The sequence below is a fragment of the Schistocerca serialis genome, chromosome 1 (assembly GCF_023864345.2).
Source record: "Schistocerca serialis cubense isolate TAMUIC-IGC-003099 chromosome 1, iqSchSeri2.2, whole genome shotgun sequence".
Classification (NCBI taxonomy): Eukaryota; Metazoa; Arthropoda; class Insecta; order Orthoptera; family Acrididae; genus Schistocerca; species Schistocerca serialis.
In genome coordinates this window covers 69,585,850-69,610,119 of record NC_064638.1, presented here as the reverse complement: position 1 = coordinate 69,610,119, position 24,270 = coordinate 69,585,850, and the positions used below count along the sequence as shown (strand labels likewise).

At 39.0% G+C, this 24,270-nt stretch overlaps 1 protein-coding gene across 1 annotated transcript in view; it reads left to right on the top strand.

Moving 5' to 3' along the window:
• Window positions 1-24,270, top strand: part of LOC126461608 (protein KIAA0100) — a 320,706-nt gene that overhangs the window by 272,462 nt on the left and 23,974 nt on the right. Inside the window, exons 29-36 of the mRNA XM_050096009.1 lie at window positions 8,162-8,325; window positions 8,417-8,614; window positions 8,693-8,850; window positions 9,977-10,103; window positions 10,199-10,428; window positions 18,123-18,270; window positions 22,092-22,185; window positions 22,292-22,482. Of these exons, the coding sequence (XP_049951966.1) occupies window positions 8,162-8,325; window positions 8,417-8,614; window positions 8,693-8,850; window positions 9,977-10,103; window positions 10,199-10,428; window positions 18,123-18,270; window positions 22,092-22,185; window positions 22,292-22,482 (1,310 nt within the window). The remainder of the gene's footprint in view (window positions 1-8,161; window positions 8,326-8,416; window positions 8,615-8,692; window positions 8,851-9,976; window positions 10,104-10,198; window positions 10,429-18,122; window positions 18,271-22,091; window positions 22,186-22,291; window positions 22,483-24,270) is intronic.

The following is a 24,270-nucleotide window of genomic DNA, read 5'->3' as shown; positions in this document are numbered from 1 at the left end:
TTGCTGAAAAACAAACGCACAAAAATGTGAAAGAATTACGTATAACCAAGATAAGTGAATAGTGGAAAAGAAAAGAGCCTGTCAAATTTGCAAATAAATTGGCAAAAGATGATTGGGAGAAGGCCATGCAGTCTAATGAACCATAAATTATTGTATGCAAATTCGTAAATAACAATGGAATTGTTATATGCAAATTAAAATGGACCCATCAATGGACATGGAAATCAGTATTAGAAAAAAATGTAAGGGCAGAGTGTTGATTGCTCTTGGTGATACAGCTAAATAAACGAACGGATTGCCACATAAGTTAGGAAACAGAGACAGTTTGAATAAGAGAGACGACAACAAAGACTAACAAGAGGGTTAAATAAGAAGGAACGATGTCCACATGGCGGCAGAACACACACATAAAAGACTGTTGTAATTGGCAAGCTTTCAGAACCAATGGCTCCTTCTTCAGGAAAAAGGGTGAAGGAAAAGCACTGGAGAGGTCTAGGAAAAGGTATTGCTTTTGGAAACGTCACCCAGAACTGTGGGTCAAGGGAGACTTACTGTACGTGATGAGAAGGACAGACTGATTGTTGGGGACTGCATTGGACGAGATTTGAAAACCTGAGAGCTTAAAGGTTAAAGACAGGATAATACACAAGACAGAGATTACTACTAAAACATCGTGCATGGGTTAATAAGAGTGAAAAGCTAAGTGCATTGTATGTAACAGAGGTGGGAGGGGGGCCAGTGAAAAATAGATGGGAAATACAGTGAAAGACGGTGTGAAGCAAAGAGTAGTCACAGTGAAGAACTGCTGAGACGGAAGAACTTAACGTAAATTAAGGCCAGATGGGTGGCGAGAACCAAGGACATTTTGTATTGCTAGTTCCCACCTGCTGAGTTGTGGGAAACTGGTGTCTGGGGGAAGAATCCAGATAGCGCATGTGGTGAAACAGGCACCGAGGTCACGAATGTCATGTTGTAGAGCATGTAGAAGGCTGAACAGTGTTTACATGATAGCTGGCACAAGACGTGTCGTTTCGCCGGTGGTTCTTCCTTTGATAGTATACATTTTGCCAGTTACAGGGCTATTATAGGCAGTGGAAGGATGGTGCACAGGGCAAGTCTTGCAGTGGGGACAGTCACAGGGGTAGGAGCCATAGTGTAGGGAGATGGGTACAGAAGAGGCATAGAGTCTGACAGGATTGTTGCGGAGATTTGGAGGGCAACAGAAATTTATTGTAGATGTGGTGAGCAAAATTTCAGACAGAATTGATCTCATTTCAGAGCATGATTTTAGAAAGTTGTGGCCCTGTCGAAGTAGCTGATTATCACATTCCTGACCAGGATAATACTGAGTCACCAATGGTGTGATCTGGGGCAATTTTGTGGAGGGATCAGCAGTACTAGAATTGGATTTGATGGCCCAGGAAATCTACTTTTTAACTTTTCCCAAAATCTACCCCGTTTCCCAGACCTCTTCAGTCATTTTCCTTCATCCTTCTTTCTTTCCCTTCAACCCTTCTGCCTGAAGGAGGAGCCACTGGCTCCAAAAGCTTACTAATTACAACAGTCTTTTATGAGTGTGTTGTGCCGCCAGGTGGTTAGTAGATTTTTTTTATCTATCCAGCTACATAATTTTACACATTATCAGGGACCTTAAAAATCATATTTGTGATAAATGAAAATGCAGATGGAAATTCTGTCTCAGAATGCGAAAATGCATATCAAAATGTATTATTTTAATTGCAGGTAGTTTGAAATAGTTTTATTTTTTTTATGGAAACATTGATATAGTAACCAGTTTTCAGTTACTATTATATCACAACATCTGGTGAAGTTGAGTTTCGAAAGATAATGTGTGTAAGAATGTGTTTGTAAAATAAAAAGTGAAATGTCAAACAATGGGTGGCTGAATGTTCTCTGTAGGAAACATGCTGTTTGTGGCAATGTAGAAATCAGCCATGTGGTCTATCATCTTAGAACAAAGAAAAGTTTATGTTTGTCTCCTTGCTAAAATTTAAATCATGTGAAATTGCAGGCATCGTAATGTGACAGTTTTAGGTGTGAGATTTTTTGAACTGCGATTATACAAGATACTGGTAGAGGTTGTGCCAGAAGTACCTCATTAACAATGCTGCCAACATTAGCAAGAAATTAAGTAGTAGCCATTACCAAATGCTTTGTGCAGTCTGCTTTGCTTTGCTTTGTTTTGCTTTGAGCTGTGCATAGCTCGTTGTTACATTTTCTTATTTTGCATTGAGTGAAGAGACTAATTTTGCTCCCATTACAGGGTTCGAGTATGACCCACACAACACCAGAAGGGATTGATAAGGCCATTGACCATATGTCACTTTTGCTTGCACAGAAACTCATGACATGGATGCAGGCAGGCTGCTGTGTGAGAGGGAGGCAGAGCCTTTCTCCCTCACACCACTCCACATACTGGAACACTCAGAGTTGTCATTTGTTTAGCTCGTGGCTGCCTGCCATGTAGTACTTTTCATAGTTTCCACACCATAGCCTCAGAAAATAAAACTAGTCAATGTGTTATGACCACACCCAGGGTCCTTCTGGAAAAAAGAAATGGTTATTTTCGTTTCTACATCTACATCAACTACGTTGCCAGGTCTGTGTCTAGCATTGTCAAGTATGGTCACAGGTCCACCAGGGTGCCCTGCAATGTGCTAATCAAAACTTGTACGCTGCAGATTCAAAACCAGTGTTCTTGAAGATTTTCTTATTAAGGGAAGATAATGTCCAGAAAAATTTTAAATTGTCAAAGCATTCTGCTCGTTGGTGAGAAAATGCCGATGCACCACAACAAAAGCTCTTATAATGCTGAAAACAACTATTTTTGCTATTTTATTACTACTTTGTCTCCAATCATTGTTTTTATCTTTATTTCAATTTTTTGTGATCAGTTTCATCTTCAGGTACATAACATGGCAAAAAATTTAAATTTATATATCTAACCATAAAAGAAAACAATGGAAAATCCAAGATGGAATCTAACAATACAAGAGAAGGAGAGTTGCTATTCACCATATAGCGGAGGTGCTGAGCCTGTTACGCCCATGAACTCAGAATCTTGGTCTAGGTTGGGTACTGGGTGTCCCAAGGTGGACAGACGTGTGTTCATTCATGAATTTGTTTAGTTTAGTGGTGTTCTATACTCACATTTGTTAGTTGGTAAATAGCAAGCCTGGTTTCACATGTTACTCTTCCTTTGATGTAGTTGAATTCATTAGTCATAGGACTGGAGCATGGACAATGTTTTACCTTGGGAACAGCTGCAGGGGCAGGGTGAGGAATACTGGTCTGGGAACGAAAACAAATTGTCCTTTGTTTAAACAAATATTTATGTCTTTTTGACAGAAGCATCTTTTGGTTCTTTTTTCAACTATCATGTCTGCTAACAAATGTGATTGATTACTTTTAAATTAGCACAGTTTTTTAGCAACACTTGCAATCAACATTTAAGTAAGTTTACTGGCAAAATAGGGAACTGTTCATTAGATAGATGCTCAAGCATGACAGAATATGAGGTATTCATCTGTATTCATTTTCTGTATAACTGTAGAGAATATGATGTTCAGACCAACATTTGCATAATAAAAGATATAAAAGATGTCCTAAGTCAGTGGATGAAATAGACATAGATGAGTGGCTTTCAGGGATGATGGCTATTGTGCTTTCAGGGATGATGGCTATTGTGCAATGCTATCATCTGAAACGTCACTTGTTGAACCGCATGAAGCATTTAAAAAGTTGTATATTTAGTGACCATAAAATTCAACAATGAAAATTCCAGGATGTAGTGTAATAATGTTATGAAAAGGATAGTTGCTACTCAGCACACAGCAGAGATGCTGAGTCACAGACAGGAACAACAACAACTACAACTACAACAACAACAACAACAAAAAAGAGACTCTCAGAAAATGAGCTTTTGGCCAACAAGGCCTTCATTGGAGATAGAAAATTCACACACAGACACGCGCGCGCGCCCACACACACACACACACACACACACACACACACCTGATCACTGTCTCTGGCTGTTGAGGCTACAGGTAGTATGACCTCAGCAGCCAGAGACAGCATGTGCATGCGTGCGACACAATCTCAGACAAAGGCCTAGTTGGCCAAAAGTATTTTCTGACAGCCCCCCCCCTCCTCCCTCCCCCCTCTATCTGTGACTCAGCATCTTCTGTATATGGTGACTAGCAACTACCCTCTTCATAATTTAGTCACTGTAAATTATTAACTTTTGTTGCATTCCCATCCAAATTCCCAGCTTTGGGAATTTCCAGAGGCACTGCTCATCTTTGTAATTTCACCTATACTGTTTGCCTAAGCAGATCTGCAGCAGCATACCCGGTGTCCGGGGCCCAGTAGCATTCAGCCATACTAAAGATTCATCTTACCTCATATCAGTACTGAGCAGCCAATTAACTCAAGGACCCACACATAACATTACAGTGATAAAGGGATACTTCCAAGAGTTTTGGAAGTGGGAGCTTTATTTGTCAAAGGGTGAGAGGAGGAGATTGCAACGGTGAATTGTTTGTGAATAAATTTGTGGGGTAGTTGGAGGGGAGAAAATGCTGGAAGAAGTTGTTGGTATAGATAGTGAATAACTGCTGATGGAGCAGCATACGAAAGGTGCATAGACTGTTAGGAAGGGAGCATTTGATGTGGAAAGGATGGCAGCATAGAACATGAATCTCCCTACCACCCATACAACATTATTTCTCCCAATGACACAAGAGATTGCTAGTGGTGCAACATTGACCAGAAAGAAAGAGAGAAAGAGAGAGAGAGAGAGAGAGAGAGAGAGAGAGAGAGTGAGTGTAGAGAGTGTGTCTTCATCATTCTGAAGAAGAATGAGAGTCCAATAACTTAGCAGCAAATGTCCTCACTTTATACAAGATGTTACCCAAAAGTTCCCATTATGTATATGTAGCTTGTACAGTGTAGCTCTGGTAGGCGATACCTCATATGTCCTTTGTGAGTTAATGCCTCGAGCAGCTTTTGTGCATCACATTTAGTTTCTATGCATATTTACCATTATTTTGTGTTGTATGTCTTGTGAAACTGATGGTGGCAAACATCGGGGAGCAATTTATGTGCTCAAACTTTGGTTTCAGGCTCAAAAAAAGTCTGCAGAAACACACAACATCTTAAAGTAAGACTTGGGGAGCATGCCTTAGATCACAGTCAAATTTATGAATGGTTTATCAACAATTATGGAAAGGATAGATTGCTACTCACTGTAAAGATGAACTGCTGAGTTGCAGACAGCCACAGTGAAAAGACTGTTACACACTAAGCTTTTGGCAGAATCCTCCTTCAGAAAAGGAAGTATAACACACATAAATTTACACAAACAAGCACACCTCATGATGCACACATGAGCACTATCTCTCGCCATTTTAGCCTTGTGACTGGACATAATGTCCATGAGGTGTGCCTTCTTGTGTGAATGTGTGGATTTTCTTTCTTTTCTGGGGAATGCTAGGCCAAAAGCTTAGTGTGTAACAGCCTTTTCACTGTGCCTGTCTGCAACTAAACATGCCTTTACACTAAGTACTGATCTATCATTTCCATAATCCTTGGTATTCCAACCTGGACTTGTTTTAAATGTTTTGAAGGTGGCAGAACATCATTTGACAATGATCCATATTTTGGATGGTTGTCAACCAGTGCTCTAGGAAACGCTTCTGTTCAGAATACGGTGTTGGAAGACCATATGCAGACCACTCAAAACAAATGCAATATCTTAGGGATGTCTTATGGGACATGATTTTTTGGATGAACTGCACTTGCGACAAATTGCCACAAAGTTTGTGCTGTAAATTTTCAGTGAAAGCTGAAACAGCATTGCGCGCAAGTCTGCAGAGAATTTAAAAAAAGGCTTAAAAGTGAACCAGGCTCTCTTTATAAGGTTATTATTGATGATGAAAGCAGAGGTTATGGATGCACTCTTGAAACCAAACAGCAGTTGTCAAAGGGGAAAAGTCCATTGTTAACATTTCTTGAGAAAGCCCCGCAAGTGAAGAGTAATGTGAAATCTGCGCTCATCTTTTTCTTTGACGTAGAGAGAACTTCCATAAGCTGTTTGTCCGTCCTTGTTAGTCTGCCAATGCAATGTTCTACTGTTATGTCCAGAGGCAGTTGAAGGAGAACATAAGAAGAAAATGTCCAAAAAAGTGGCACATGGCTGATCAGTAATTAATCATGACAATGTGAGGTTACACACTCCATTGATCATCCTTGAGTTTCTGGTGCAAAACGAAATTACATTTGTTCCTCATCCCCATATTCACCCAACATGGCACTGAGCACGACTTGTTTTTATTCCTCCAGAGTGAAACTCAAGTTAAAAGGCCGAAGATTTGATGAGGTTGAGGAGATTAAAGCAGAGTCACAAGTGGTACTAAACTCTCTCACAAAAAATGTATTCCAGGGAGCTTTTAGTTCATTGAAAAACTATTAGAAATGGTGTATGTACTCTCAAGGAAACTATTTTGAAGGTGGTGGTGGTAAATAAGATCCAGGTAAAGTATAAATTCATTTATTGGTGTATTCCAGGAACTTTTCATTGTACCTCATAGCTAACTATCCATTAAAAATTAGTGCTTTTGGTTTATAATGGTTTTCATATTTCTGTTAAAAAGTGTTGCAAAAATAACAATTAATGAACTGACAACTGACACCAATATTAGTAGTCCTTTAATATTTCTCAGAAAAATACAATTTTTTGCATGCAAGTGATGGAAGAGGCTCATTTCAAAAGTCTGATGATTTTATGGTTAAATTTAGTATATGTGACACTTCAGTTCCTATTCCATCACAGGTGCTACACATGTATCCTTCAGCTGTTCATGTCAGTATCTACCTACTTCATTGAATTTATTGGTGTTGGTTACATTGCAGAAACATTGATCTATATTTCTCATATTTGTTATTTATATAAAAATACACTTAACACATAATGGGTTATTTGTGAAGGGCTACAACTGGTTAGATAATGTAAACGAAAAACATAAGTTTTTTGCTTCACTCAATTTTGTTTGCAAGTCCACTATGCATCATTTTAAAGAATGTGTCATCATCATCCTCTTTATATCATAGAAAATACTTTATATAACAATGAAAACAATCAGTTAAAGACAAAATTATTTAATTATGTAGATAAAAAAAAATCTACTCACCAAGTGACAGCAGAATACACACATAAAGGACAGTTGTAACTGGCAAGCTTTCAGAGCCAGTGGCTGCTTCGTCAGCCAGAAGAGCTGAAGGGGAAGGAAGAAACGTGAAGGAAAAGGACTGGAGAGATCTAGGAAAAGAGGTAGATTTAGGGAAACTCACCCATAACTGTGGGTCATGAGAGACTTACCATACGGTCCTTTCCTTCATCTTTTCATCAAGAAAGAGATCATTGTTCACTTAAAAGCAGCATATGAAAGTGGAAATTTGTTTTTGAGTGTGATTACCAGCTGACAGTCACTGCACTAACTGTTCATTCTGTGCATGTTTTTCTGTGTTTTGCTACAGTTTTGTGGCATTGTAACTTCCCTGTAGATAATAATATTGTATGTGAATAGCCTCAGTAATCTTCCAAGTTTGCTGTTAAGCTGAATTTACACCCTTTTTTTTTTTTTTTTTTTTTTACTTATGCGGTACTCTTTCAGCTTCAATTTCACTGTAAAGAATAGAAAATTCATTGTTCCTTTGGTACCAAAAGTTGCAGAGAGTCAAGTATGCCAAATCACGAAAATCTGGACAGCTAGAAAAGTCATTTATGCAATATAATTTCTTTCAACAACAGTATATGGTAGAAGACGTATTTACTTAACAGGTGCTGCATACTACTGTAGCATATCTCAAGTGTGTGCCATTACACATTTCAGTATCACAATATTTTGTAAGTCATACCATGCTGTCACAGATGTTCTGGACATTGGCCAGAGGTACTTCAAAGCTACCAAAATATATACAGTGTAACACTAGCTACATATTAATTGCTTTAATTATGAAACAAAATGAAATAGTGATGAAAATCAGTAAATGGATGTGTAGATTTTGGCTGCATATATTAGCGAATCCTGCATCTTCAACTAAATACAAATGTTTAGATGTCGTATCTTTGTCTAAACAGAAAATATAATGTGGCTTACTGTGGACAATATTCAAGAAAAGGATTCAACAGTGATATCTGATGTACCTGACCTGCCACACCTAGTGGGCAGCGGGCAGTCTGTTGGTGGTGTTGTCAGTGAAACTGTTGGAGCCAGCAATGTGGGAGAAAATCCACCAATACAGGTAACTTTACTTTGTGGTCTTCTTGTTCATAATATTGCTAAGTTTAAGGATTCAGTTATATTACCATGATTTGTCATTCTACTCTTTGCAGTTGCAACGCATTGTGTCTCGCTGCAAATGTGAATTCTTCTATGCAGCTTATGGTGACAGCAGTATTGATCCAAGCACACTTGACGAAGTTCCACCACCACCTAATGAAGATGGAGGCCCGTGGGAAAAGCGAGAACGTGCTATAGATGCATTTACATTAATGCATTATGACCTTGATGTCTGCACTAATTCATTGCAGGTGGGAATATTGCTATGGACTCATTTGTGTCTTCTGCATTAAATTTGGTTATTAATGGACTTCCTGCTCCTTAAACAGTATGCCATGATCCTGGACATTGTAAACAATTTACTGCTTTATGTTGAGCCTCAAAGAAAAGAGGCATATGAACGCCTGCAGAGAATGAGATTTCAGTTGCAGCTGCACAGTGTTGAGGACCAGAGAAAGCCCATACAACAGTTACAAAACCAAGTCAGGTATAAACCTAGATATAAATTTTACAATTTGGATAATGTCTGATATATTTTGTGGTACTTTTTTAGAGCGAAGAAATGATTCTTTAGTGATAAACATTATAAACTTATATAGAAGAGAAAGTGCCACATCTATAGTTATCATATTTTGGTTGGGAGGATCTGTACTGCATGTTATCGTGTACGGTGCACCCCAGTGGGATATTTTGATGTACAGCTAGTTTATAGAAACATTAATATAAATTTGTATCTCAAATCTTAGATATTTCTGTGTATTGAAATGTAGTAGTGATGGAATCATTCTGTTACCAGTAGCAGGTGGCTAGGTACAGCTTTGCATCTGTGAGCACACACATTTAATATGTAACAGTGATACTACTGAAACATTCTTTCATAGCTTATGGTTTCTGAGGTACTCTCAACCACTTCTATCAGTATACTGGCACACTACCAGTTTGTGTGTGTGTGTGTGGGGTGGGTGGTGGGGGGGGGAGGGAGGGGACACTGTAATCAGCATACACCATGTTGTTTTTGTTGCAGATTGACTGAAAATCCAAGACTAAGGAAAAGACAGCATTCAGTGCTTTCTCAGGTGGAACCAATGATAAATTTCAACTACCACAGATTTTGAAAATATTGTCTTCTACACTTGTTTCAGAATGATACTCAAAAGTTTGCCTCTCTCTCTCTTCAGATTAATATTTTGATTTGCTAATGTTCTGTATATTTTATAAAAAAAGATTATAAAAATTATAATCTTTTAAACAGACTAGCATTGCTTTCTTTTTTACAAAAAGTAGCTACTAAAGTTTGTCTCCATAAATGAACATAGAATATTGTACCTTCATTTGAAAGAAAAGGCATGCAAACCACTGTTCAGTCTTTCTTGATTGGAATTATGTTGTTAAATGTATCATACCCTGTGGGAAACTGAAACAGATATTTTCAAATGCAAATTGTGTGTGTGTGTGTGTGTGTGTGTGTGTGTGTGTGTGTTTGTGTGTTGGTTGGTTGTTTCATTTATTGTAGCTGTCGTGATTAGCTTTAAGTCATTGAAAAATATTTATTGAGGTACATACAAAGCACCATAGATTAATTGCTGATGATATGCATTGAATTTCACATTTAGATCCTTAGTCTCAAAACTACGTCGACTGGAGAAAGAAACTTACATTCTGCAGCGGAATATAGCAGAAATGGAAGATCCTGCCAATAATGAACTATATCAGCAGGAAATGGAGGAGCTTGAGAGACAGGTAATTACAGGGATATGCAATGACTCTGCATTTTGCTAAGTTTCTTGTAAATCAATATTTACCACTTTCTCAATTCTGTTGCCCTATCTCTTTAGGTTTATGAATGCAAAGAACAGCTAAATTCACAAAGTGAGGAATTACATATGATGCTGTCATGTTACAAAGAAACTCAGTTATCAGCCAATCAGAAACTGGCCATAATGCGAGGGGATAAGCCTGTGAGAGTTGTGCGAGCAAATGAAATATGCTTCAAACATGCAAAATGGAGGCTAACAGAAGCTGATGGACAGCTGGGAATAGCAGATGTTGTTTTAAGCAATTTTTTGTGAGTTTTTGTATCTTGCCTTATATTAATAGAAAATTCTAGTTAAATTTAATCTTATTAGTATGTTCTATCACTACTGCTTTTACAACTTATGGAATGATTTTTAACATGGGAACAAAGTTTCTTGTTATGGCATCCTTATATAAAGTATTCTCTATTTTCTTGGCACACCAAATTAGAATAAAAAACCTGAGCTTTTATTAATTACCTCCCTTGCCTACATCTAAACCTACTGACTGTCATAGTTTTTCCTGTGAAGGTCTTATCAACCCGTGATAGGTTAACATACATCATCTTGATGTGCTGCTAGATTTTGTGTTAATGTGTTTGATGCTAATGGTACCTGTTGGAATGCAGACAGTTCAGATAATGCCTGTGTAATCAGTCAGAATTGAGAGGCTGTTTCTGTACAACAGTAGAATTTTGAATGCTGTCCTGGCAGTTTGTTGTTGCACATTCTGGTCACTAATGCTTTTTTGATGACAAGAGTCACAGCTCATTTTGCAGCCAATCCTCCGAATTCAGAGATCAGCAGAGCAGAGCAGAGAGAGGAGGGGCTGCTGTTTGGCAAGGAAAATGCCACTTTATGCTGCAAAGCAGCAGAGTGTCATTGTTGTTGGAGGACAAGTATCTAAATAATGATTTTACAGTGTGTTTCACAATGTTTTGATGATTTCAGATTTGAATAACACACAAACTACAAGTTTATTTATGAAATACTACATTGGACAAATGAAAATCATTCATGGCTACACAATACTTGAGACATTTCACCAAGTTTTTGAACACATCTTTTTTAACTGCTAGATGAATTCTGGAAATTTCATAATGGATTCGAACTTTTATTCATTGCAGGCTTTTCTTGGAGTACACTCTGGCCTTTAAATACCCCTGTAGGTAAAAGTCTGGCATGGAGTTTGGATGGTTTTCTAAGAGCCAGTTGACTTTGGTTCAATGCACTGGTAGCTGCACAGAAGTTTCTTACCCACTTCAACATGTTCCACAAACAGGATTTGACTAACGCAGCTTACCCTTGAAATGCTTATGAAAGACACGTTGCCCACACACAATAGATTCGCTGTAGTGGAAATGGCAGTACATTGCAAATGCACGATGTTGCTTCAAACAGTATGATGTGATTACTACTGACTTGCATATGTAGTGAAACTTGATACTTCACACTACTAATACACAACACCACCATCATTGTATTTTGTTTTTAGCATGCATTATTCAAATTTGGAAAACATTGTGAAACACCCTACATTATGTCCTATACCAGAAAAACGGACTGAAGAGCTGTTAAAGAATTCTGCCCTGTGTAACAATTTTGTGAAGAATCTTAGAACCTGAACTCCTAGATCTCCTAGGTTATGCATCTTGTCTAAAATCCGTTAAGGTTTCTTGAGAGTTGATGATTCTGCTACTTTAAGGCTAGCCAAATATCTGACTAATTAATGACCCCATAGTTCACGACCATTCAAGAACATTTTTGCACACAAATGACATATTATTTGAAATCTGCCTGTCCCCTTTCCCCCACTGTTAGACATTAGCTGCTATTCGTTGGGCTCTTGCTAAGTCCTTTAAAAACAAATATAAACCTACTGCTCATTGATTTAGAATTGCATAGACATTCTTCTGTAACAAAATTAAATTGGTGAATCTTATTCTAATGATATATACTAAAAGAAGAAACAGTTCAGTTCCATTTAAGGTAACCCTGAGATCTTTAAAAGCTATCAGTGAAAGTGGAAAGAACTAGACCTATTGCACTGTTCTAGCTAAAATGAACTGAGTGGAAATGATGAAAATGTAAATGACCTTTTTAATTCCATAAGTTATGAATTATTTCACTTTCCATCAAAAAATGTGTGGCAGAAATAAAAAAAAATATCATCTAATTTTTGTACTGATATGTGAAACATAAGACACTATTGTGTTTAACTACTTAAGTTATTTAACAACAAAAATAATTAATTATTGATAATATAATGTAAAAGGACATATAAAAAAATCTTCTCATCAAGTGGCAGCAGGGGAAAACACACACACACACAAAAGAATTTCACTTTCACAAGCTTTTGGAGCCAGTGGCTCCTTCTTCTGGTGGTTATTCATTACATGCAAAGAAAACTCTCCAGTACGTAGCAAAATTTCAGAGAAATTAGCATTAATGTGGTTGATAAATGATAAACAAGGACAAAAGTTTTAATTTTTTTTCAATAAAAACAATATAAATTTTTGTGTGATGTGAAAGAGAAATATTCCATTAACAAAAGCATTTATAATCTCTACTACCGCCCAGTAAACATGGTTATCAGAAACAGTTAGAAAAGTTTATGAAAAAGCTTATAAGGTGTCGCAAGATAGGTTGTACTACAAAATAATTCTTAAGAAAAACATTCAACACATTGTGCTGTTTCCAGGTTAATTAACAGTGAAGTTAACCAATCAGGCTACAGTGTGTGTGTGCAGATTCAAGTGGCTGACCAGAAAACAATTAGTTACAGTCGTTCTCATAGTGTAGACGATATCGCATGAGACTGCTCATCTTGTGGCTCAGGTCCTGTTTTTATTTTTGTATCACTTTCTTGTTTAGTTTTAAGAAACCAAGCAAAGAACACATTTGGTGACACCATCTCTGGTGGGTCACTTGAATTTACATGCAAAATGACCTGATTGGACAACTTCAGTGCTAATTAACTACAAAATGTTGCAACATAGAATTTTTTTTTCTTGACAATTATTTCTCAGCACAACTTATACTGCAACACCCTTACAAGGTTCTGAGACTAGTTCTAACCAACCTTACAAGATTTTCAGGCTCTTTCTGAGCACCCTGTATGCACTGACAGTTTTTTCAGTGGATAAAAACACCATATTGAAATGTTTCAAGCCTTTAATGGAGCAGAATCTTTCAAAATAGAATATGACTATCGAGTTCCAGCTCTTGCTTTCATTCTTGAAAAAGAGTTGATCTAAGAAATTAGTTTATCCACTTGAGTTTTTCAGAACTCGTCTCTTCATTAGCTACAGGTAAATTCTGGAGGACCATAAGCTTATTGGTGAAAAGTCAATAAAACTGATCTTGTAATCTAATATAATAGCCATGTGGAGAACTTTCAAAAGAAAGATAGATGCTAAGATCAAAACTACATCATTTAGTTTTTCCCAATTATATCCCATTAACCAGCATCACTTAACATAGTCTCAGGAGCCGTGCAAGCCACTTTTAGTTTTCCACACATAAACCTCAAAAGTAATTATGGAGCACTTTTAAATTTGTGAACAACTGGCTTCTTCCTGTTTCTCATATTGTTGATCATCCAGCTATCTGTATCTAAGAAAATGCTTTAGTGCCTTTTATCCGGACTATCTTTATTTCATGAAGTAATATTTTGTGTATTTAACTTAGGCATGTGACAGTACACAAGCATAATCACACATGCCTTTATTCTTTGTTTTAACAAGATTTTTAAAAAGAATTACAATATTTTTAAGCAGCTTTTTGTGTTCTGCACTTGCCCATACAGTTTCCACCCTGGTACTGTGTGGAATCAGATGTTGTTTTGGCATTGATGGGGTTAGCAGTGGTGGGGAAAAGGGGGGGGGGGGGGGTGGGTGAAGATGAAAACTCTCCCACAGAGCTGGCTCAGAAGTGTAGTCCTTCAGCTCTCCAAAACAGTGATGATGTAACACATTCTCAAGCAATCTGCTAAAAATAGTTCCACAATATACCATCACAGTAATATTTTTATTAGGTAAGACACTTGTTGCACAAACTCGTATATTCATATTCAGAAAGGACACTAACTACTATACCATTGAGCGCTGTAAATCCCACATCATCATCAGTAGTAGCAGTGGCAGCACTAGCATCATAATCCACTTATCTTGCCACAAAGTTTTAAAGTGCATCAGTAGTTTCTTGACCATATGAATAGCATGCGTCCTAAAATCCAGAACACTATTGTGATAGAGGCCAAATGAAAACTTTATTTTTAGATGTTTGTAGTAGAACATGAACGAAATGGGCAACCCAGTATCCCTGTAGGCCACAAGCCAATGCACTGACTTATTTCTGTGCATGGAGATTCTACCATCAGCCCAGAACTACAGCTTTTAATATCATAAACCACTTGGATTTTGTATAAAAAGTCTGAAATATGTGTTCAGTGTGTATGGTTGTAGAATCAAGGCACTAAGGTAGTTCTATCAGAGAAACAGGAGCACAACACCAAGATGTTCAACAATCACTACATCTTTGTATTGCATTCCTTCCTTTCCTAGGCAGACAAGGCACAAGATCTATTTTCTGACTACCCAAAAAAGTTAGTTAAGATGTTCTGCCCAGCTAGTGACAGCTTGGTCTCAGGGTCCCTGGAATTTGCACTCTCTCTTGTCAGTGCACAAGGAATTATATCAGCCATTTATCTGTACAATTCCCAAAGACTGTGCAGAACATCAGTGGCACATTAAATATTAGTATTCTTGTGAATAAATATAAACATATGTTTGGTGATACAAAAATCTTGTCCCATAAATTATCCTACTGGGACTCTGTCATCAAATAAGCCATAAAAATCAGAATGTGTAACAGTAACTTTAACTATGACAGATACTTCAATCTCAGTGGTACATGGAAGTAAGCAGTTGACTTTGAGAGACTATGGAGAAATTTCCCAAATCATTTACATTGCAACAAGTGCCACTACCATCACAGATATCAATACAGTCTCTGACACTATGACATACAATGACATAAACTGACCAAGCTTTGTGGTTGTCTTGCCAGTATTGAAAGTTGAACAGTGGTTCCATATTAGCTACTATGTAGCTAATGTTTTTGCCTCTGGGAAAGAATTTTTTATCAGTGAACATACTGGAGTAGGGTTTTTCATATATGGGTCTGTGGGAAACACATAATACAAACAGGATGATGTGAGAGGGCTACAAAAACCTATTTTGAATGATGATGTGGTAATGGTAGTTATATAATTACAGGGGTCTCTGCTAAAGACTTTAGCTGGTGCAATGTAAAGTGTTTGTGAGGTTGTGTAATATGAAGAACATCTCTCTATTGATTTTGAGCTACTTTATCCATTTTGATAGAAACTAAAAGACAACAAAAATGTCCTTGTTTGCCAGGGATATGGAATTTGTATAAGTGAAGACTTGTGATGTGACATGCATTTCTGTAGTGAATTAACATTACATTTATATTTTTTCATAGATACTTTGGTTGTATGGTGGGCAGGTGTCACATCCAATACATTCCAGTTTTTCATCTATGTATACATGTGCATTAACACTCTGCACGCTACAATATGGTGCACGGTGGAGAGTAACTTTAACCACTATTAGCCATTTACTTACCTGTTCCACTCACAAATGGAGCAATGGGAAAACAGCTGTCTATGCCATATGAGCTTTAATTTCCCTTGTCTTTGTGGTTGCTACATGAAATGAATGTTAGCAGCAGTAGAATCATTCTGCAGGCAGCCTCAAATGCCAGTTGTCTGAACTTTCTCAATAGTGATTTGTGAAAAGATCATCATCTTCCATCCAGGGATTCCCATTTGAGTTTATAAAGCATTTCCATAATACTTGCATGCTCATCAAATCTACCAGTAACAAATCTAGCAGTCTGCTTCTTAATTGCTTCAATGTCTTTCTGGTGGGTATCCTACAGACTTGAGCAGTAATCAAGAATGGGTTGCACTAGTGTTCTTTAAGTTATTTCCTTTATATATGAGCTACACCCTCCCAAAATTCTGTCAATAAAGTGAAGTTGAGGATTTGCCTTCCCTACTCTCCTCCTTGCGTGCTTGTTGCATTTAATATGGCTTTGCAGTAATATGCTTCAATATTTAATCAACATGATTGTATCAAGCTGCATGCTACTGATGGCGTATTCGGACATTACTGGATTGTTTTTCCTACTCATCTGCACTAACTTACATTTTTCTACATTTAGAGCAAGCTGCAATTCACCACACCAAATAAAAATTCTGTCCAAGGCATCTTGTACCATCCTAGAGTCACTTAACGATGACACCTTCATGTACACCACAGCGTCATCAGCAAACAGTCACAAATTGCTGCTCACCCTGCCCATTATATCATTTAAAGTGCAAATACAGTGTTTGCTTGTGGATCTGTCATGTACTAAAGTATTGGCTGTCCAGCAAAGGAGTCCCCGATTTCAAAATTAAATATCTTGAAGACTAAACTCAATAGATGAGTGTAACAAATAGTATATGTATTGTGAAATTGGTAATAATTTTATACAGAAGTTTCAAAATAGTTCAAAAATCTGCTAACAGGTGGTGCTGTATTGCAGTATGTAATGCCTATAAATAATGTGCCACAGCTCAGAATGATGAGTTCCACCTTTGAAACAAGAAAGGAGATTAGCATACTGAAGATAGCAGTCTGAAGCTACTGTTTTGGATGTGGAATGCAGCAGAGGGATTATATCCTGTTTTTCTGTGCGAAACTATCACTAGTGAATGTTGCATGGCAATTTGGAATAGTTTGTCACCACACAGCTAGTGTTGGTAGATCGACCAGCCACTGAGTGCTCATGCAAGATTGGACCAGACACACTGCACCTAACAAGTGTTCCAGTTTCTTTGCATTGAATTATTGCAAACTCGCTAGAGGAGGGATGGACTGCCCTGCACATTAACCCAGTCTGACTCGTTGTGACTACCTTTTGAGGGACACAGTGAAAAATACTGTTTACTGGAACCATCATACCATGCTGGACAAGCTTTAAACTGCAATCTGTGTGGCATCTGAATCCATTTCCATTGAGACACTACAGGGTATGATGGAAACTTTTACTGTCCATTTACGTCACATACTGCAAGTGGTGGACATTTCAGAGAGTTTGTGGTGTGATTGCAAAGACTGCTTGCAGAGAATTAGTTTAATAATAATAATAATAATAATAATAATAATAATAATGGCATGTGATGAGGGCCTCCTGTCAGGTAGACCGCTCGCCTGGTGCAAATCTTTCGCTTTGATGCCACTTTGGCGACTTGCGCGCCGATGGGGATGGAATGATGACAATTAGGACAACACATCACCCAGTCCCTGAGTGGAGAAATTCTCCGACCCAGCCGGGAATTGAACCCGGGCCCTTAGGATTGACAGTCCATCGCACTGACCACTCAGCTATCGGGGGCGGACATGAGTTTAATTATGCATGTGGATATTTTATGAGCTGCACAGAGTAGACTGTCATCTGTTAGCAGCTTCTAGAACTACTTTGAATGCACTTTCTGTTGTACTCTTCTATCAATCTTAGTTTTCAAGATATTTAATTTTGAAATCGGGGACTCCTTTGCTGGACATCCTGTATGAAGATGGCTGTGAGAGAGTATTAGAGAATATGCTATGAATTGTAGAAAAGGAAATAATGTGAGTTGTTGATTGAAACTTCATAATTCAGATTATAATTATTTCATGCATGGCATTTTATCCAAGTACATCAACAAATAAAACGTAATTTCCCATAAAAAGTCATATTTGAGCTTTCTAAACATGGAGCTTGTTAGTATTCCAGTAAGCATCAGAGAATGTGTAATTTAATTATTTGTATGTTTCTCCACATTCATTCATAACATTCTGTTTCAATCAGAATATATTTATTTACTAACTGGTACGTGATCACGTTTTAGGTACACAAAAAATTCCAAGAGTGATAATTCTGGTGAGCACCTGTTGGAACTTGGCTATATTCGGATGACTAATCTGCTACCAAATCAAGTGTACAAGGAAGTATTGTCACCCACTGAAATACAGAGCAATATGCCAGTGGATAGAAAGGTAAGCTACTTGAAAATAAAATGCCAGAAATGACTCCTCACCTCTATGATGTGCCACACACCCTCGTTATACGTTACCCAAAATTCACAAACCATCAATCCTGGACATCTCATTGCAGCTGGTTATTGTGCTCGCACTGAAAAAAATTTGGCCTTCATTGACCAATATCTACAACTAATTGCCCAGTATCTAGCCTATCACATCAAAGGTACCAGCCACTAAATTCATTGACTGTACACCATCCACACTTGTTTATCTCCTGGATCCCTACTCGTGACTGTTGACACTAACATCCATCATATCCATGGTCTTGCTGCTATTGAACACTACCTTTTCCAACATCCTTCAGACTGCAAACCCACTACTTCGTACACCTTATAAATGCAACCCTAACACAAAACTACTTGGTCTTTGAAGGGAATGTATACAAACAAATCTGCAGCACAGCCATGGGCAACCAAATGGCACATTCCTATGCCAACCTGTAAATGGACCATCTAAAGAAAACTTTCCTAGCCTCAAAAAACCCCAAACTCCTGGTTTGGCTCGAAATCATTGATGACATCTTCATGATCTGCACTCAGGGCCAAGACACCCTGTACTTATTCCTTCGCTACCTGATCGCCTTCTTTCCCAACCACTTCACCTGGTGCTTCTCAACACACCATACCACCTTCCTGGGTGTTGACTTTCTCCTCTCTTATGGCTCCATCCACACCTCTATTCACTTTAAACCCACTAACCACCAACAGTATGTGCATTCCGACAGCTGTCATCACTTCTAAATCAAAAAATACTTCCCATACAGACTGGCCACCTATGGATGGCATATCTGCAGTCATGAAATTCCATTGCCCAGTTTGCTGAAGATCTCACAGAGACCTTCACAGACAGGCACTATCCCCATATCTAGTTAGCAATCAGATTCCCCGTCCCATCCTCCGACCACCCCCAAAAACCAGCCACAAAGAAGTACCCCGTTTGTCACCCATTACCACCCTGGACTGGAACAACTGAACCACATCCTTCACCAGGGTTTTGATTACCTACCACTATGTCCTGAAATGAGGGGCAGCCTACCAAAGATGCTTCCCACCCCTCCTTAAGTGGTCTTCTGTCCCCACCACCAAACCTCCACAACATCAAAGTCCATCCTTGTGTCAGTGCCACAAGTATCACATTGCTGTGGCAGGCCCAGGTGTGAGACATGCCCAATCCAATCACCTAACACTTCATATTCTAGTCTTCTCACAGGCACATCCTACCCCATCAAAGGCCTGACCACATGTGGGTGTGGCCATATCATATACCAGCTCTGCTGTAATCATTGCACAACCTTTTATATTGGTATGACTGCTCACCAGCTATCCACCAGGATAGACAGCCACCACTAAACTGGCTAAGAACGAAGTGGACTATCCTGTGGCACAACATGCAGGTGAACATAACATACTTGATTTCAGTGGCTGCTTCACAACTCAGATCAACTGGATCCTCCCTTCCATTACCAGCTTTTCTGAACTGTGCAGATGGAAGTTATCCTTACAACACATTCTTGCTCCTGAAATCATCCCACCCTCAGCTTACAGTAACTTACTGTCCCCATACCCCTCCACCCAACAGTTTTCACCCTTTTTGTCATAAGACTTCCTCTCAGTTCATGTCCCCTCACCCTCATTGTGCAACACACTCTGCCAATGCACCCACCAGTGTTTTCCCCTTCTTTGCTCCTCTCCTTTGCCACTACCCCAACACCTCACCTCTCCCCTCCCTCACAGCCTCCTGACACTGCACCTGGTGGCCCTGTCTGTCCCACCGCCTAGCCCTGCATGCCCTGCCAGGCAGCACTGACTCCTCTCCCCGTCACCTGTACTTTCCTCCTTCCCTGTCCCATTCCAGATTGCAGTTTCTGCTTGACTCAATGTAGCTGCAATCTGGCTGGAGTGGCTGGAGATAGTAGTCATATGTCCATGAGGTGAGATTGCTTGTTTGAGTATATATCTGTGTGTGTGTGTGTGTGTGTGTGTGTGTGTGTGTGTGGTGTGTGTGTGTGGTGTGTGTGTGTGTGTGTGTGTGTATTGTTGACAAAGGACTTAATGGCCAAAAGTTTTAATTGTGAGAGTCTTTTTGATATGCCTATCTGTGACTCGGCATATTCTCTATATGGTGAGTAGCAGCTTTCCTTCTCATAATATTGTTCCATTCCATCCTGGATTTTCCATTCTTCAGTAGTAGTTTCAAATAAATTAAAATTAATCAATATCTTCCAACAGCAGTACTCTCAGCAGTCTTCTTGGATAACATGATGATAAGAAACTGGAAGTTGAAATGTCCTTTTGGCAAGCACTCAGAACCTAAGATTAACACACATTCTGTTAAACTGATCATGTCTATTTCTTACTCTTGCACCCCAACTGCTGTTCCTTCTTCATTATGCACTTTATTGACTCCTCTTGATATACGAGGTTTGTCCGGAAAATACGTATAAAAGTTATGGTCTCCTTCAAAGTACTCTCCCTGAGACGCGATACACTTCTGCCAACGCCGTTTCCACTGTTGATAACATTGCTGAAAGTCTTCAGTTGTGATGTTCCCAAGTGCCGCTCCCGAAGCACCATTTTGCATTTCGGGAACATGAAGAAGTCACACGGGGCTAAATCGGGTGAATAAGGGTGGTGGTCTGTCACGGTGATTGAGCTTCGGGCCAAAAACTCGCGCACAACAAGCGATGTGTGAGCGGGCGCATTGTCATGATGAATGATCCATCTGCCCCCTTTTGGCAACTCCGGTCGAACTCGGGTCACACGAGCTCTGAGACATGTCAGAACTTCAATGTAAAATTTTCCGTTCACTCTCTGGCCAGGAGGAACAAATTCCATGTGAACAATGCCCCTAGAATCAAAGATAACAATCAACATTGTGTTCACATTGGACCTTGATTTTCGCAACTTTTTTGTTCTCGGTTCTCCTGCTAGTTTCCATTCCTTTCTTTGAGATTTGAGCTCCACATCGAATTTGTAAAACCAGGACTCGTCTCCAGTGATGACTCGGTTGAGAAAGTCCCCTTGTTCCTCTGCTTCCAACCAATCCTCACAGCACTCAATCCTCTTTGTTTTCTGTTTTCAAGAGCTTCGGTACGATTTTCGCACACAATTTCTTCATTTCATGTTTTTGTGTCAGGATTTCGTGAACGATTGTTTTGGGGATTGACAGGTCGTCAGCAATCATTCTGACTGTCAATCTACGGTCTTTAAGAACACAAGCCCGAATTCATTCGACATTTGCATCAGAACTTGATGTTGACGGGCATCCTGGGCAAGGGTCATTGTTCACTTCTTCTCGGGCATCCCGGAACCATTTTAACCTCTTGTTCACAGTTGGTTCCTTCAGAGAATTGTCTCCGAAAACCTGTTTCAAACACTCAAAAATCTCACGGCCATTCTTGCCTAGCTTTGCAAGAAACTTGATGTTGATGCGCTGTTCCTCAACCAGAGAGAGCTCCATGCCGATGGCAGGTGAAAAGGGGTAACTGTCAACAAGCTGCCGCACACTCCCACCTTCACGCAGAGTCCTCTGACTCAAACTGAGCGTTGATGGGATTGATTACAGCAGTAGTCCCACCTGGCGGTGACTACAACTTGTAACATAAAGACATTATTCAACTTTTATACGTATTTTCTGGACAAACCTCGTATATCATATCCCTCCAGTCTTACTCTTCAATCACTTTCTTTCTTCCTTCATCATAGATATTTGTATGTGCACTCATTCTGTGGCATTCTAGGAAAACTGTTGTACAGCGATATAATGTCTCTTTCCAGAGAGCCATCAGAGTTTTTTGCCGAGAGAAAGCACCTGTTGGAGGTATATCAGTTAAAGAACACTTTGAGATTAATGTTGTTCCAATAACAATAGGTAAGTCAAACATATTTTTATATCAGTATCATCATGTTTACTGAAATTTATTTTATAACCTAATTAGAAAGTTTACAAAATGCATTCAACAATATTATTTTACTAGGTTTGACAAAAAAGTTTTTCAACACTATGCTGAAATTCTGCTTTCCGGAAAGAGACCCTGACACAATTGAGAGGGATGGCACTGATGAAATGGAAGCAGAAAACAAAGGAAAGAAGATAAAAGGAAAGAAAAGCAAGGAAGCAAGTTTTTATGTACCAATTGAACAGAAAGATGATGTTGAAAAGATGAAGGTAATGGCTTAACTTTACTGATTATACACTCTTCTTTAAGTTGTTCAGCACACCTCCTGTATAGCATTGTAGTATTATGATATTGTGTAATACACCAGTCATATATAAAGGCATATGTTTTTTATTTGGTAAATGTAGTCCAAGTGGTACAGTATATGGTATCTTTTTTGTCAACAGTGATTGTGGTGGGTCCTCTTGAAAACATTTGTACTTACATACTACAATTGTTGAAATGGAAGATTGATCAAATTTGAAAGAAGCCCTTTTCACGTTGTGGGTATGAATTTATTCGCACCACTTCATCTGCTACTTGCAAAACCTGTTTTCTTTGTACCCTCTTCCAGTAGTCCCATAGATTAGTACCAACTATTATTCTTGCTTCATTCAGGTCCATTACATTTTGTTAGGGCCTTATGTTACCAGTAGGACCAGCAACGTGCTTTTTATTATTATTTTCTATGGATGGGATCGTGGAAACATCCCATCTGTTACCATGAGGGGAAACAGTGTAATTCGAAACTGAACATTTCACAATTAGTGGTGTCGGAATGAATCGTGCAGAAAAATATCAGTCAGAGGGTAATGGACATTAGGTGGAACAGCGTGCAGGACTGGCAGCGCATGTATACTGTATGCGCTGTCCACCAAACAGGGACTGCTTTCACGCAACACTTGCATCCTGCAGATTGCCATCAGCGGATTGCAATCTCTGAATGGTTCCAACTACAGGACACCAACGATGACTTCGTGAACACCATAATGTGTTCAGATGAAGCAGCATTCACTCGTGAGGGTGTCTTCAACACGACCATGGATAAAAAGTTCGCTTTGACATCAATGTCTGGGCCAGAATATTGGGTGACAGGTGTTTTAGGCCCCTACATGTTGCCTGACTGTTGACTGCATGAAGGTATCGTGCATTCCTCTCAAATTATCTGGTCGATGCACTGAAAGATGTTCCACTACATATTCAGCAGAGGATATGGTTCCAACATGATGGTGCACCTCCACATTCTGGAATTATTGTGCGACAGTATTTGGACAGAAGATTTCCAGGGAAATGGCTCAGACATGGAGGTCCAGTTGTTTGGCTACCAGGTTCAACTGACCTAAATCCCCCGGATTTCTTCCTGTGGTGACTCCTGAAGGAGCACGTCTACTCTACTCAGCCGACGAATGTGGAAGAATTGGTAGCGTGTGTTCGTGCTGCTCTTGTTACTATGGATGCAACTTTGCTACAAAGGGTCCAGAGCTGTACGATTCGGAAAGTTGTGTGCAATGTTTGGACATGCAGGGAGGTCGCTTTGAGCATCTGTTGTTCTGAGGACAACGTATTCTGTTGTGAAGGTCATACAGTCATTAATATAGACATTATTATTGTCACTGGTTGCTAATGTGCAACATCTGAGCGCTCATATTAAATGTAGTGTAAATGACAAGTAGATGTTGTGTTATTGTACTGTGCTATCATCTTTAACATCTTGAAATTGATATTCTTTTTGTAGTTATTTTGTTCTATGACAAGTCACTTGTTTCAACTGTCTATTTCTTATTTGTCTAACCATGTAGATGATATGTTTAGCATTACAAAATGTTACAAATTTAGGATACATGTGGCCTAAGAAATGTTGTTCATTATAGTATGAAATAAGAGAAAGAAATTAGGAAATGAAAAATGTGCACCACAGCCCAAGACCGAACACTCCACCTCCTGCATACTAACCCAAAACTCTATCCACCGTCCCAACTACGCAGCACAACTAATATGTGCTGACAGAGGTAGTTACC